The sequence below is a fragment of the Clinocottus analis genome, unplaced genomic scaffold (genome assembly GCF_023055335.1).
Source record: "Clinocottus analis isolate CAN_PGR_092001 unplaced genomic scaffold, fCliAna1.0.p SCAF_3, whole genome shotgun sequence".
NCBI lineage: Eukaryota > Metazoa > Chordata > Actinopteri > Perciformes > Cottidae > Clinocottus > Clinocottus analis.
In genome coordinates, this window is record NW_027176042.1 from 19,842,651 (window position 1) to 19,859,240 (window position 16,590).

Genomic DNA, 16,590 nt, shown 5'->3' on the forward strand with positions numbered 1-16,590 from the left:
CAGTAAACCACACGGTGAGAAGAATTGACCGAGGAGGCTAATTTGGTCTCGTCTCAAAAATAGTTTATTAACAATGTTCACGTCAAATCAAACGGCCACTACAACAATTTGTTTACAAAGCGTTATAACGATGAACTTTCATATAAATTGGTATCCTTTGTCATTTCTAATACTTCCAGAGAAAGAAAAAAGTTAAACACTGTGCTGTTTGTGTGTGCGTGTGTGTGTGTGTGTCTCATTGTTAGCTCACACTTGCATTGACATGGACATTTTCTGTCCACGCATTATCGGCAGTATTGTACATGCTCTTAGTGATATTTTCAACGCTAGACCTCCTGCTGCTCAGAGGGAACGTGTTCATCATTATGCTCCGCCTCCTGCAAATTCCGCCGACCTTTGACTCCCAAGAATTTAATGGCGTGAAGCTCGTTGGTAACCGTGAACATCCTGCCACGACTACGAAACGCATAACTCAAGACGCACGTTTGAATTTGATGAAAAACCAACGAGTCCGTTTACTCTCGCCTCGTCTGTGTGCTTGTCGTTTGTCCACATTAATACACAACGTCGAGAGTAAAACACAATATCTAACCTGGAGCCATTTGAGGTAATGTGTGCTCTAAATCAATGCTCGCTCACAAAAAACTCAGAGGGCCTCATTTGAGCTGCGGAAAGAACTCATAACTTCTCTACTGGAACACCCAGTGAAAGCATGAGCTCGGCCAGTAGAGGGTTTAAAGTTGCATTACCGTTATATAACCGATTCAGATCCTGCCAGCTGGGTCGGTGTGTTGCCATTACAGTTATTTGTAAGAAGTTATCAAAAGATATCACATGATTCAACACCCACCCTCCTCGTAGACCGACCGCGACACGCAACCAAGTGACATGTACAGTACATGTGAGCCGCAGAGGCAAAGAAAAAGGGACGCCACGAAGAGTCAGAGGACGGTCGCTGGGCCTTTCGAGCGTTCGCATGTCAAGCCGTTATATTTTCGGGTCAAGTTCAAAATGGAGTATTTTGAGAGGACCAGTTGACGCGTCTCCAAAAGCTGTTTTAAGAACAATTCATTGTGGCCCTTTGAAGATATTCTCCTCCTTTTAGAACGCGGGATATAAAATACCTCAATGTTTCTCGCCAAGAAGTGAAGCTCAAGACCAACAAAGATAAAGACAAATGGATAAACCCAGTTCCCATTTTTTTTATAGCCGTTCCAACTTTTTTTTTTTTTTTTTTTTTTGGCAGTAATACACAACTTTTAAACATCGAAGACAATATCTATGGCTGCGGACATGTTTTTCCAGGGATGTTGAAGAAATACGTTTACAGAGACTTTCCTCATGATTCATTCTTGACGTGACGTAAACTAGTGTAGCTTACTTTCCATGTCAAGAAAATAAACATGAGGCATTTAGGGATGAAATCTTAATATTTATCTTACAAGGACTGAAACTTTAATAAACCAACAACACATTTGTTCATATGCTTGGAGCAATTCAAATAACCAAAAGCTTCGTGAAACACATCAGAAAGGTCAGACTTGACCTTGTCGGACAGTATCGGGTTGGCGTGGAGCCGGTGGTTTATCTGGTGCGGGAGATGACCTACAAAAAAAAAAAAAAAAAGGCACAACACAACAGACAAGGCACCGGGGAGGAGGGGGGGGGAACAAACTCCTCACACAGACACAACTCCACTTCTCCCAAACATGTAAAGAATGTCGTCCGACTGGAAACATCGACACGTGAATGCTAAACGGCTGGAAACGAGACACGGTTTCCATGACTTGGGGCTGACGGGTCCGACACACCGATTCCTCTTGAATCCCAGCAGAAGAAAGGCTGAACTCAGCCAACCTTTGACGAACAAACAAGGGAGGTTTCACCAGACTCTGGCCTTCATTTCAGTTTCAGCTGGCGTTGGACCCAACAGCCATTGTGCATAGTTGAGTCATATTGGCTTGGGCCTCAATTGGCTAGTTTTCTCCCCCACTCTCCCTCCACACACACACACCACCCAACATCTAGGTCCACTGCACAAAAGAGCGATAGTCATGAAAGATGTGAATAATCAGATCTCATATTATTTTTTTTTAGCACGAGGCAGCTGCTTTCTTTATATAGTATGGTACATGTTGCAGGAATGCTAACCGAAGTGACACGAGCGACCATTCGTTGTGCTTCGTTAACAGCACTGAAAGCCTTAGTTATGGCTTTGCTCAGGTTCCACAACGACAACACGAGATACAGATAGATACAGTGGCGAGCCCCTCGGCTAAAATGTTAGCTAGCTGACAAATATGAGCAATATGACGGCGGTGTACAAACTTTTTTTTTGAAAAAGAAAGAAAAGAAGGCACTAGCTCTTCTGGTCAAAAGGTCAGGACTACCGTGATGAACAGAAGTGACGCTAACAGGACGGTTTGGACTTAACTCATGAAGACTTTATACAAGCAAGGAATGATGCTGCGCGCTCAAGCTCGTGAAGAACAACATTGCATACAAATATGTGCACATATTACCGCTTGATTACAAATATAAAAAGGAAAACGAGTAGGAAACAATCCTCGTGTAAATCAAAAAGGAACTTGAAACATCAATTTTCTAAGCACGGTTGTTATATAGACAAAGTTCATTTCCTGTATTCGGTTTGTTTGCATTTGATTCATCCGCCTGCCGGTTATTGTGAAATGGGAGTTTCAGTACAAAGAGGCCATTTGGTAAAAGGTCAGTCCTTTTTGTACGTTTTATTTTTCTTCCTGTCTTCTTTCTCCTATTGGTCAGTTGATTTGATGGCGTCTGGACTGCTCACAGCAGCGTGCAGCCCATCTTTTTCTTGGACTTGCGGACCTGCAGTGCCGCTCTAGTGGCCATCTCGAACACCTCCCGCACGCCGTCCTTGGTCTTCGCAGAGCACTCCAAACTGCCAAAAGCACTGATTTTGTTGGCCATTTCTCTGCCTTCTTCGGGCTTCACGGGCTCCTGCATGAAGAGAGCAGAGATTGTTGGGAGGGGATGTACACACATTTTCAGGAGTATTTTTTACTGAGCTGAAGGTAATCTCCATTACTTTGGGATTAATTCATCGTCATTCATTAATCTGCATCTCAGGAAAAAACAACAACAACTGATATTACAGTAAAATGTGAAAACCACTAAAGTGTGTCATATGATGTGATAGTTCCTGCTTTTACTTCAAAGTATAGTACACATGATTTTATGTTTGCCAATAGCTGCTTCTATGTGATCTACTGTGTGATTATTGGATTTTCAAAAATGACTTATTCATGGCTATATCAAAGAGGGTATGATGAAAAACCTGTTTTCAGTGATTGTTTTCACACTCTGATTTTATATCATAGTCCCCCTCAGACAATGTAATAAAACAATGTTGTTGTTTTTTTACATGAAGGCTTGTAAACAAGTAGCAGAAACAAAGAAAAGTATGAACCTGAAAATGAGCGCGATATGTTCCCTTTAAAGTTTAAATTTATGTGTACACCATCTTTTAATATTGACAATACCGAGGAGATCCTTGCTCTTTAAAAAGTGAAGCATAACTAGAGCTGAGAGAGATTTTAATGAATCAATTCAATCAATTATGCTGCTGTAATCCAGTAAGACTGAAGGGCCGCTAACAGCCTCTTCAGAGCGCTGTCCATCTTTCTGTTGTCATTTTAGAAAATTGCTCAATGTCTTCCCTCATCAATACTTTTCATTTATTTGCACTTTACTATGTTGATACTAGTATCTGAAGGTAACACGTCAACAAATCAGCCCCTTGACCCTTTTTAATGCAGCACTGTCGTCTCCTAGTGAACCATATTTGTCATGAATATGAACATCAATTATTCAGATACAAACTGAACCTTTTTAAATGTCACCCCCCGCCCCCCCTGCACATGTCATCACGCCTTTGATGCCCGAGTATTGAAGAAGTGCCTCCTCCTTCCTGATTACCTCAGTCTACAGATGTTGTTTTTTGGGGACTTTCAGAGGTTTATGTACCTGCTTCATCTTGGCCAGCTCTCTCCGTGTGTGCTCATCATTCCTCAGGTCCTTCTTGTTCCCCACCAGGATGATGGGGACGTTGGGACAGAAGTGCTTCACCTCCGGCGTCCACTTCTCAGGGATATTTTCTGTCCAGAGAGAGAGAGAGAGAGAGAGAGAGAGAGAGAGACGAGAAGTGAGCAGACGCACTGGTGTGGACTATAAAAAAGGGACAGGCAGTGCAGAGTCACGGCGCCGAACACTTCTCGTGATGGATTGCTCTGCAGACTGCTTGAGGCAAAGATGTTTTTAGCTCCACTAATCCTACTTCCCATCAAGTCCATTAAGTCATTTAACAAACCGCTCGCTTCACTCATATAATCTGAATTGATTCTTTGAGGATTAACACAACAACAGCATATAACTTCTACACAGTGTAAATCAGGTATTTTACCATTTTGACATACGAGTCATCATTCTGTCCCTGCCAGGTTAATCCCAGTCAGACCAACCCGTTTTAAATATACTAATAACACACACGTCAGCAGTTCCTCACCTAAACTGTCCGGGCTGTCGATGGAGAAGCACATGAGGATGACATCTGTGTCGGGGTAGGAGAGAGGCCTCAACCTGTCGTAGTCCTCTTGGCCTGCAGTGTCCCACAGCGCCAACTCCACCTGGGAGACATCAGGAGAAACAAACAGAGGAAGAAGTAGTCGACAGGCCAAAAACACACACTGTACACGATGTGATTCTCTCCACGATTCCTTTCAATGAGGAAATGATGTCATTTGAATTCTTCCACAAAAAAAAAGAAAAAAAAAAAGGGAAAAACAATTGTTTACCCAGAGAAATGTTGCTCACTCTTCCGGGTGATTACACAAACATTTAACCAGTCCAGACATCGTTAGTGATGAAGTTTCGAAGAGCCGTGACTATTTGTTTCAGAATGACGGACGAACCTCGAAGCATGTTATGCGCCTCGAGCATTTTTTCCCAAAGGCCATTGCTTTAAATGCCATGAAGTAAATGAGACCGTTTAACTAATTACCTCTTGTCACACACACACACACACACACACACACACAATATTTATATGCGTAACTCCAGCTGGAATTCTTGTTTCGATATCTGCTTCTCGTCACCGCTGCAGCTCTGACCCGTGACGTTCTCATGGTTGTGGACATTAACTGGGGAACAGCCTCCCATAACACCACCGATTAATTCAATTAGGGGCCGTGGGAGATTAGCAAGCATCAAACCAGATACCTTCTGTCCCCTGTGCGAGCTTCACCAGGCGCTCTTGAGTTGCCTCACTGTGTTGAAAAACGGAAGCTGAATACTGTAACTTTGCAGGACGACAATGGATCGTGTGATGAGCCCTCAGAGACGCGCAAGCGTCAGTTAACGGTCCCGAAATAGAGGTTTGCAGAGGCAGAGGGTGGGAGGAGGTGGCTGCTTTACTGCATGAGCAACCGGTTATATTCCCACTGGACCTGTTGTGCGCCGCACACTTTGGGGAGGAAAAGAAAGAAAAAAAAAAGGGAAAACACAGCTATATTTAGAGGCAGCCCAATGCATTGAAGATGCAAGAAAGAACATGTTTTTATCCTTTAGGGACGAGGGGCTCAAATGTAAGGGCTGAGAACACCCAGTCCTAAAAGCTAATCCATCTGGTTGTTTAATTGGCATTTGGGGATAACTTAAAGGGGCACACACACACACACACACACACACACACACACACACACACACACACACACACGCATCGCTTTAAGCATCCCCCTTCGACCGATTTCCATCATGAATCCGTCACTCTACATTTCCTGTCCAGAACAGTTAACCCGTCCTTGCCCCTCTCCCACTCCCACCCCCTTCCCCAATCTAAATGCGAACATGACAGGAAATGAGAGGCGTTTATCGGGCAGGAGGGTCCCGGCGGGCGGAGAGGGATTGCCAGGAGACATCCCTGTTCCCTGTCTGAACAGGAAGCTGGGAAGTAGAGTCATTTCCTGTTTTTGGCAAGTGGCGATCCTCCAGCAGCGGTCGGCTCAAGAGAACAAAACCCTCGGACAAAACGAGCCATCTGTTGCTCAGACTCGAAGCTCGCTGAACGACATAACGGTGGCTGAGGTAACTATTTACGAGGGCTGAACAATATGCGAGGAAAATATGCAAATACTGTCGAATATTGAGGAAACATTATCACATACGAGAAATAAACACTTTAAAGTTTACTCGGTTCTGCCTTCAGTCAGCCTTCTGGTAAAAAGACAACAAATTGCTTGTTGACTTAAAAAGAAATTTAATTTTCACCCTTCTTATATTGGACAAATTGAGAAATTAACTGAACACAAACAGTTCATTTGAAACTCTCAGCTAACTATTCAAACAAAAAAAATGACTGACAATAGATTGTGCAGCCCTACTTTTTATATATTTAATGCAATTCTAATAATTTACCCTCCACCATTTCATTTAAACATCCACATTACAGTTCATTGATGACAAAACAAGACCATGATTAATAAGAGTCCTTAAATTATTGCTTATTATTATACTGCTTACAGTATAAAGATAGTAGTGGATTTCTCCACAGTAATGGCGCTGCTCATGGACGATATTTGAATAAACACAAGCAATAAAGTATGAATCCAGCCCCTTTTTGTCCACTATGTAAGCTAAGCAGCCAAACAATGGTAGAATAAAATAACATAACACCTGGACTAGTTTCTGTGCTTCCATGTCGTCTACACATGGATCCTCAAGTGGAGAGGGACAAGCAGCCTGAGCCTCGTGTGTCGCCATGAAGTGCACATTTATGACCTCTTTTACAAGATTCTCGTTTGAAAGCAAAAAGGTAATTTAGGTCACTCGTGGTACTACTTGAAGGACAGTGTTGGTTTACGACGGAAAGACATGCGATGTGACGGAAACGACCACTTTACACGCGGGTCAGATGTACCGACCTGTTTTCCATCCACCTCGATGTCAGCGATGTAGTTCTCGAACACGGTCGGGACGTAGACTTCAGGAAACTGGTCTTTACTGAAAACGATCAGGAGACATGTTTTCCCACAGGCTCCATCCCCGACAATTACCAGCTTCTTCCGAATGGCTGCCATGTCTGTTTGGAAACAAGAGGGGAGCTTTTACAAGAATGTCCCAGACAGACATCAGCAGCACTACAAAAGGAAACTTTTTTTTTTTTTTTGATGTCACGGGACGTTTTGCTCGTCACACTGTAGGAACGAGCCAAACAACTCCTGTCACACTTTGTCATCCCGTTTGTGTATTCTACGGCGCAGATGTTTAAATTATTTCGAAAGCTTACAGGAACGCAAGATAACATCGAGAACACAACGTTGTACAAAACTTGATCTGCTCGTGCCGAAGGCTCCAAAGCCGGAGATGTACTATGTACGTCTGTATGTATGTATACCTTGAATCACAAGGAGGACAAATCTAGACTACAAAGCTGCATGAGGAGGAGGAGGAGGAGGAGGAAGAAGATCAGGGAGGGATGGGGAAGAGGAAAAAAAACAGGAGGATGGGGGTTTGTTGAGACAAGCTGGGGCACCGAGGAATGTGCCACCGGCTCCTCTGCAACGCGCGCGGAAAAGAAAAGCGTCCGGGAGCAGCTGGTAAAGTACTTACTGGTGTCTTAAAGCAGACCAAAAAAAAACCACTATCCTGCTTTTGATGTCTCCAGATGCTTTTGGAGAAACACTCAAAATGACTTTGCATGAAAGAAAAAAGTTTAAAAAAAGAGCCGAAAAGCTAAACCTGCCACCCATGTTGTCCCAATGTTGAGCTGCAATTGCTTCCATGGTAGTTAAAAGAGTTGTAAACATGTGTGGATGAAAATAAATACCATATTTGCAAAGCCAAACAAAACCATGTCAGACAAAGATGGATGCCGGGTTTAATTTCACAGCAACGTTTCCGGCACACAAAATGTCATCCATCCAAAAAAGCAACAGCACCAAGAGGCATTTCTGCATTAGGCCCAGATGAGAGGACGGGTTTAGGTTTAGTCGGTGCGGGCTGCGTCGAGGACGAGTTAGCGGCGCAGCTGATGGATGAGCTGGACGCCCCGCAGCCTGGGAGCAGCTGTGCACATCCTCATCTGGCTCCTCACCTCATCCACTCACTGCCAGACAGTCCTGACAGCAATCCTCTTCACGAGGGCCCCCACTTTTCGGAGGAAACTAATCTTCCAGCGCTGCTGGCGTTACTTTTGAGTCGAGTCTGCCCCCGACGCCCACTTTATGATTCTCTGCTGGGCTGCAAAGCAACACCGACGCTGTCAGTACAAAAGCATCAATCCATGAAGAATCGTCATGAACACAGAGGTATTTAACAATTTTCGATCTGTGGATTAGTGTCACCAGTTTCACCGAGCGAAAAATGTATTTTTCCTGCAGAGCTGTGAGAATGTGCAAAATAAATGTGTTGATCGTCTGACATTTTAAAGACAATCCTCATGAACATTTGCAAAGACTAAACAAATAATGAAACCGAGTTTACGCCATGAAGAAAATGAAAAGGACAGACGGACAGGAAATACACATTTTCAGTCATGCAGAGAATTAAATAATAAGATTGGTAACTCGTGTGTGTACAGTAAATATGAAGCTAGTGCCAGCAGCCGGCTCGCTTAGCTCAGCACACAGACTGGAAAAAGCAAAAAGGAGAAAACAAAAAATCCTCCCAAAAGTGTCTTCCAATATCTTGTTGTGTCCATGTTGTCCTTTTTATTTAATACATTTTCTGTCATTCAACTAATTGTTGCAAGAATATTAAACTACACTTTGAAGTTGATTATTACACTCAGTGGAAAACACAAGTTGAATTTAATATTTTAAAAACTAAAAAAAAAAGAAAACTGAACCCGTTCCTGCACATATTAGCAGGGAAACATAAACTAATCGACCGCTGAAGTTCTCTCTCATGAATGAAACTCATAAATACGTGCAATACACGTTCTACCAGAGTGCATACATTTATTCACAAATTATGAAAGTTAAAGAAAAATGGGTTGAGTTGCAAAGTAAGCAAAGAAAAAGAAAAACTTTCTTACTGGCCCCGTTCCAGACTTGGCTTTACCAGTTGCCATACTGGAAATATTGGGTGTGTTTCATTAACCTCTTGGGTTAAGTCCTTCTCATAGGAATTCTGGTCATGGTTTACTCGCATTTTCTTAAATTTTGCCCAAAGAGCCACTCCCTCTGGTGCAATGCATCTAGGTACATTTGCACAGGTTCAGCCAAAAGTTGCAAGTTACTCATTTTGAGTCAAGACTGAACATACTGGCAGCGTGCGCCGTCCTGTAGATTCTACAGTTTCCATATTGAAAGACAAGTTACCAAACCTATGTAACACAATAACACAATCACAACCGAAAATCATCATTCACTTCCGCTGTCGTTGCACACGCTTCAACTATTATGAGATTACGTTCAACAAGAAAAACAAGATATTTAACAAGCAGAGACGGCGTCCACTTCCGTGGCGACTGACGAGTCCAGAGAAACTGCGCGATACGTTTAGATGTCCGGGGGTCGTCGGTTGGACGAGAGACCGCCTGAAGCCAAACGAGTGGGGAGACGGCAGCGCCGAGGCTTCGGAGGCTCACCCTGTGAAACAAAAACAATCCACTTCCTGTTCTGTGCGGGCCCCCGGGAGGCGATTTTGGCTGCGGTTGTGTTTGGACAGGCCTCGGCCGAGCCGGGACGCCAAGGGGGCCGCCAGAGACACGCAAGCGTGCTTACTCACACAAATACATGTACACAGTGACTCTGCACAATGACTACTTGTCCTTTGTGGCAGAGACACTGGAAACTGAAGAAGGAACATCTTGACACTGGCAAAAATAAATGTGGTGTGAAAACGTCCCGTAGTCACAAAATGTGCCCAGTGCGGTCCCTGATGAATGTCCTCCATTTAGGCACTAATGGTTAGCAACAACCGAGGAGGAAGTTGAGGCGGTTGCCAGTACAGACCGAGGTCAGCCTGAGCCAGCGTTCATATCAAAGCCTGGTGTCACCCTGTTGTAATCACAACATGTCAATGGGCACCACTTATCTGCAACCAGTATCAGCTGGCCGACCTTTGACCTCCACGCTATTGAACTAAAAAAGGCAACGCAGTCACGCAAGCAGGAACAGTTTAACAACACAACCGGCATTCAGTTCAGGGTGCGGACATTTTTATTTCCCCGTCACTGTGACTCCGCGGAGGCCAGCAGTGATTTAATCCAGTGCAAAGATGTACGCTAGAACATATTCTCCAAGACTATGACCGTGAGAAAGCAGGAACCCTGTGCAGGCGAGCGATACTTGCAGGCTAAAATCCCGAAGAGGAAAGTTCACTAAACAACACAGAATAATACTGAACTGGTCTTTAAAAAAGGGGACGTTGTATTTATCGGAATGAAAACATTCATCTCTTCTTGTCGCAGCCCACATTCAGTGATAAGAGTTGTTTATATGAGTTGCCTATCTGCATACTTCCTCCTAATCTTCCAGAAGTGGTTCAAATATGTTTAGCTAGCGACCGATCGTCTGACGCTGTGAACCACCCCTGACCTCACGCTCGTCTCAACAAAAGATAAAATAGTAGGAGTGAGACATAGTGTACCTCTGCGCCATGTATTGCTTCTGTAAAGCCTTTGACAAGTCACACATCTGTTGTTTAAACTGGACTTCCTGGTATGTAGCTCCCGCTGCAGCTGGTTAGCTTAGCATAGAGACTAAACAGGTAGCGTGGCTCTCTCTACAAAAGGTAACAACACATTACAGCACAGCTAAAAACACACTAATTAAACGCTTTAAGCGTTTTAAGTAAATGAACACAAATTCAATCAGCAACCATTCTGCTCATTTATTAATCCTTGAAGTGATTCATCGAGCACTCCTGACACAATCCAGCTTCTAACTGGAAGGATTTGTTCTTTTCCTCTTCTATCATCAGAAATGTAGTATTTTGAAGTACTTTGAGTACTTTTTGAACTGTTGCTAAGACGAACCATGTTGACATCAATGTTTTTCACAAGACTTTTCCCCATTTTGTAATGACTAAAGGATGAATCTATTCATTCGTAACAAAACGTTTCTGTAAACTCGACGGACAGAGCGAAGACCTGCTTTCGCAATGTTACTAAAAGTGAAAAAGGATTTGTGCGTCTGTCCCGTAAATCGTATTTGTTCCTCAATTTGCTCGATTTCTTACTTGATCCACTCTACATCCTTCCACTAAGTGTTGTGACAATAAGGCAAGTAGTCTTTCCCTCATTGTGCCGACAAACAGAAACCAACTGAACCAAAGCAAACACACACAAACAAAGGTCATAATATTTGCAGACTAAAAGTTAACATGATCAAATAAAGTATGGAAGCCGCCGCCTCAGTGCGTGTGAGCTCACTGGCAATGAAGCAGACAAAGTGTAACGTGTGGAACGCACACTTTAAACTCGATCCAAACACAACATGGAGGAGCCGTTCGGAAACATAAAAAAGGAAAGCGCCATCACTTCCTGCAACTATTTGAGCAATGCCCCGGGTTAATGAACACACCGCCTCTCGTTCCCTAAGGAGGTTTCCTGGAGCTCACAGGGGCCAACAGGTGTTATGCAACAAGCTGAGCAGAGTTGGCTCAGAGCGGGACCCTAAACCAATGAGGTAGCGCCGCTTTTCAAGCCACAAGAGGACTTTTAAACTCAACAACGTTGAACGCAGACAAACATCCAACCAATGGAAGGCCTGTTGACGACTTTTTTGTTCCGAGGTCCTCCAAACAAGCAAACATATGACAGGAAATGAGTCTGTGTTTGATTGTTTTACTCGTCCAACAGGCTTCCCAGGGAGACACCTCTTTCTTTTTACACACTCGACAAGTCCAGCGTTTGAGATCAGCTGATATCAACACTGAAAACTTATTTCCTGCATGGGTTTTTGATGTTGCCATTTACAAAAGGAGTCGTCAAAGAACTCCGTAGATTGCTTGTAGATTACAGGCTCCATAACTAACAGAGCAATAAAACCAATGCTGGATTGGACAGATAAAGCATTCACTCAGAGATTACAAGTCAAGCCTAAATCTCCTCGGAAGAAGGCAAAAAGAGTTTTGCTACAAAATAAAAAAAGGCTTTCAATTCAGGGACATGCTTCTTTTTTCAGTTATGACCTCCGGCCTCTTTGGCTTCCCAACTACAACAAACTTTCTAGGAAAAGAAGTTATGTGTTTACAGTAATCTTTCATAAAAGACAAAAGGCTAATAGGGCGCTTCTTTTTTTTAAAAGAAAGAAACTTTCAGATCTAAAAAAGGTAACGCAAGAATTAACTCACCTCTGAGAATCTTTCTGTCTGATTTTGGGGTCAAATTTCATAAACTGGCAGAGGTTGTGTGGCTGAGTCAGTGCAGACAGACGGCCTGCGACACCGGCTGTCTCCACCACCTTCACCCAGGTGTGAAACGCATCTTATGTGACTGAATCTGACATGAGGCAACAGACCTCTGATCAACATGCATGGCATGTTGGGCGACTTCATAAAAAAAAAAAAAAAACCCTACTCTTACAAAGAAAGCTTCAGGCTGCTTCGGATCAAGCATTTTTTTTGGACACAATGTTGAGATTCCTGAGTATAAGCTGTGGACTCAAGTGAATCAAATTGAAATGTGAGCACTGAGCTCTCTTACACAACAGCAGGAGTTTGAAACTGAGGACCGGGGTCAGCTTCTCACATTATTTGGGCGTATGTCACAAACACACCAGCGCCTTATTAATTCTCATTGAGCCAGCACTTTACTGGTATGCCCATGGAAATGACCAAATGTCCCAAAAGTCAGCCAGCCCGTGAAATAAAACCAAGTATGACATCTCCATTCCCGAGGACAACAACCTCTGTATTCATACGAAGAAGAAATAAGAAATCTGACTCTCCAAAAGTGAATAAAAGGAAATTAAAAAGATGTCAAATAAACATTTCATGTGAAAGAAATAGTTTGACATTTTGAGAAATGCATGTAATTTGCTTTCTTGCCGAGAGTTCGATGACAAGAACGGAGAGAGTTTTAATATCTCTCTCAGGAGAAGGTGGCATCAATCTTTTGACATGAAAGCTAGTAAAGCATATTTCCCAGAATGTCAAAGTAGTGGTCGTGGTTTCCTCGACACCGTGACCAGAAGAGCCTCACAACCGCAGTGTGTGTGTGATCAACTTCTTGGCTCGTTCTCATGACCCACAGCGTGGTCACCGTCAAGGAGTCCTAATACACTAAAGGAAGACAGACACGCCTGCTCTTACAGGCTGCCTTGAGAGGAAGTAGGGCAAGACGCGCAACGACCAAACCCAAAGACAAGAGACAGAGGATATGCACCGCACGGCTTTCAGAGAACCGACACCTCATGACTCACTTCTGTTCAATAACTCACAGGAATACAAACCAGATCTTGTCAGTGTGCACACACACACACACACGTCAGTTCCACCGGGGACACGATTTAACTAATGGTTCTTTTCATTAGCAATTAATCTGCAGATTGTTTCTTATTAATCCTATTAATCTATTAGATCATTAGGTCTGTACTGAAACTGTTTGTTGGGCCCAGCAATGAAAAATATATTCACTTTACCATAATAGAAGCCGAGGAACCAAATGATTCAAACAATTAATCAATCAATTATCAAAAAATAATGTAGATTTTCTGTAAGCAGCGCTATAAAAGTGCAAAGAAATGTTTTGTTGACGGACAACAGTTAACCATTGGACAATTTTTATGTACATTTTTCACTACTTTCTGACATTTCATCAACCAAAAAAATATAAAAACAACAACATAGCTAATGATAACAATTGTTAGATGTAGCTCTAATATATAAAGTAGGAGTACAAGTGCAGTTGAACTTGCTTGTGAAATGCATTTCAAACCTCTCTTGGGCATAAGAGAATAAAGGCTGGGCTTAAAAACTACGTCGATTATTTAGTTGTACTTGATCGTTTGGAAAAATATTGAACCCAAAGACATTTTAAATGTTTTACGAAACAGAAAAAAAGCAGCAAATAGACATTTGAGAGAATATTTGCTTGACAAATTACTTGGAAAAATAATGATGATAACCAAATTGTTTTCCATTTTCTGTCCATCCCCCAATCCATTAATTGACTCAACTGTTTTATTACTCATACAGTTTTGCTGTCAACATCAATCTGCAAGAATACATTGTTCATGACAGGTAGATTTTTTTCCATTACATGTTAACATATTCAGAAGGATGAGGACAGTATATTATAATCTAATGAGAATTTCAAATAATCATGAATGGGACCTTCCGATTTTAAATCTGATGAAACTGATCAGATCTGTTTTCAAATTATTTTGCATACACATAATTAAGCCAACGTGGGCGTTTTCAGCCTGAATAACTCACCAGATTTCACCGTGCACTTGTTTTTGGTTGCGTTTGCAAATCACTGTTCCAACAACGCCCTCCAAGAGACGCGAGTCTTAGTGATCAGGACATTGAACGCTCCCAGGAATAGAAATGGCTCATTAGGAGATTTGCCATGCGGAGTTGCTTATTGAGGTCGCGGCAGTCGGACAGGCTGTACAAACAGGATCCGATCTGCTGCCTTGACTTTGAAACTACCAACAATGAAGCCATCAACAGTTGTAACGGAAACTACACGCGCGGCTGGTTGTACACTTTATTATAGCGAGGGAATAAACTACCGCCTAAGCAGGAACAAAAGGGGAATGTTAGGATAAGGACAAGCCACCACCTTGTTCTCTCACCCAAGTAAGTGAGCCACATGATTACACTGTCGACTTGAGTCAAATAAGAACCTTAAGGCAAACTTCCGTTTCATAATTACCTGTCAGCAGCCAGATGAGAGTTTTCTTTTATGAATATTAATCCCCCGGTTCCGTCTCGATCGGGACACGCACTCACACAAATATACACGCACTCACACTCGGTCACTTCTTGCTGCAGTATTGGCTAATTTCACAGAGAAGGTGCTGAGAAACGGGGCAGGCGAGCTGGATCCTCCCACCGACACCAGCGACAAGCTGCGCCATGCTGACGGACAGCCGGTTCCGTTTAAGGCTTTCAAAATAAAAGTTTAGAGCCTCCGGTCATACAAATAATACTTTAGAATACATTAGATGAGATTTATAGGTTGTTTCTGTGGATTCAATAAAAATAAACTCTCTAAAAAATACAATAGTGTTGAAAAACACAACACTACGAAAGGTTGAGAGAGATATTATCATTAATATATATAATGTTTAGTTACTTGCTTAAATTTGGTGCATCATTCGCCAGCAACACATTACCAACATTAACTGATGTTTTGGGGGGTAATTTGATACTTTAAATACCAATAAATACCACTTTAAGAACCACTGTACTGGAATCCAAGTAACTGTCTGTAACTTGCTCCAGGTTTTCTGTGATTTTATTACACACAATTATATTAAGGAAAATGCACCACATGAGAACAATATAAAGCCACAAGATTATGCAGTCTAATAATGGAGGAGTCACTGCAACACTGCAATCAGAGATGACTCACAAAACTGTCAAGCACTTCTGGCCACAGCCCAAAGAGTTACGTCACACATGGTGTTTTCCATCAACTGTAAACAAAAATAAATTTAAAAAAACCCAGTGTAACATAATTATTGTTTTGTGCACTAATATAGCCCACTTTCACCATTTTCTCCTGAAGTGACATCAAAGTTTACACTGTTACTTTGAAGGCCACAGCTTGTATTTCCGGTGTTGTTGTGGTTTCTTCTGACTAACTTGATGGAGCTGCTGCGGGCGCTGGAGTCACACAGGTCCCTCCTCCCCTCCCCGGTCAAAGATGACATCATCCGTAGTACAAGAGCACTCCGTGCAACAGGAGGGATGGGTGTGGATCTCACCAGCATGCCCCTCTGACTGCAATAAATAAATAAATAAAAAATCACTTCTTATCTGAACAGACTTGCTGCAGGCATGTCTATCCTCAAATATAATCTGAACGGAATTATGGTCTGTCTTGATTGAGAAAATAAAAAGCATTGGTTGAAAGTAGCTATATATTTAAGGGGTGTAGTTTAGTACAATTTTGCAGTATTGCTACTAAACTTGTATGCCTCTACTCCATAACCATTGAGAGGGAAATAGTGTACGATACTTTTGAACTGTTCTGTTTTGTTCATGATTTTTAAAGCTTTAAAGCTGATTCTGATGATTTCTAATGAAAGATCTGACAGGCACTGCAGTGTCCAATCAAGGTGTTGGTTACCGGCCCTGCACACACACAGGTGTTGCCAGTTACTGCTGATTAGATCTGCGCTCAGGTTGAGGTTGATTGGAGCTAGAATCCATCATTTCTAAAGGGAGACATTTTTTTATGTTATGTTTTAGCGAAAATAATTATTTTGTATGACTATATTGATTATACACTGACGTTGTGTTAAATTTAACTCACTGAAAAAAAAAGAAGTAAGATATTAAAATAACATCAAATTAAAATAAAGGAGTTGTTGATGCCTTGTAACGCTTTGGGCTGTTATCTTTGAGTGGGTCCCTGTTTTGTTTCTT

At 42.3% G+C, this 16,590-nt stretch overlaps 2 protein-coding genes across 2 annotated transcripts in view; both read right to left on the reverse strand.

Moving 5' to 3' along the window:
• Positions 1-16,590, reverse strand: part of tspan2a (tetraspanin 2a) — a 356,749-nt gene that overhangs the window by 73,619 nt on the left and 266,540 nt on the right. The gene's annotated exons all lie outside the window — the stretch shown is intronic.
• LOC137795893 (rho-related GTP-binding protein RhoC-like) lies at positions 42-15,014 on the reverse strand. Its single transcript, XM_068593445.1, has 5 exons — positions 14,870-15,014; positions 6,960-7,117; positions 4,547-4,667; positions 4,009-4,139; positions 42-2,982 (listed from the first exon to the last, which is right to left on the reverse strand). Exons 2-5 carry the CDS (start codon positions 7,113-7,115, stop codon positions 2,809-2,811), a joined length of 582 nt encoding a protein of 193 aa, XP_068449546.1. The 5' UTR covers positions 7,116-7,117; positions 14,870-15,014; the 3' UTR covers positions 42-2,808.

Bases quoted from the DNA above. Each gene is read 5' to 3' on its own strand.
- LOC137795893 (XM_068593445.1), bottom strand. From the start codon at position 7,115: ATGGCAGCCATTCGGAAGAAGCTGGTAATTGTCGGGGATGGAGCCTGT. The intron at 4,668-6,959 runs GTCGGTACATCT...GATGTCTCCCAG, and splicing joins TCGAGGTGGATGGAAAACAG to GTGGAGTTGGCGCTGTGGGA. The intron at 4,140-4,546 runs GTGAGGAACTGC...CTCTCTGGACAG, and splicing joins CGACAGCCCGGACAGTTTAG to AAAATATCCCTGAGAAGTGG.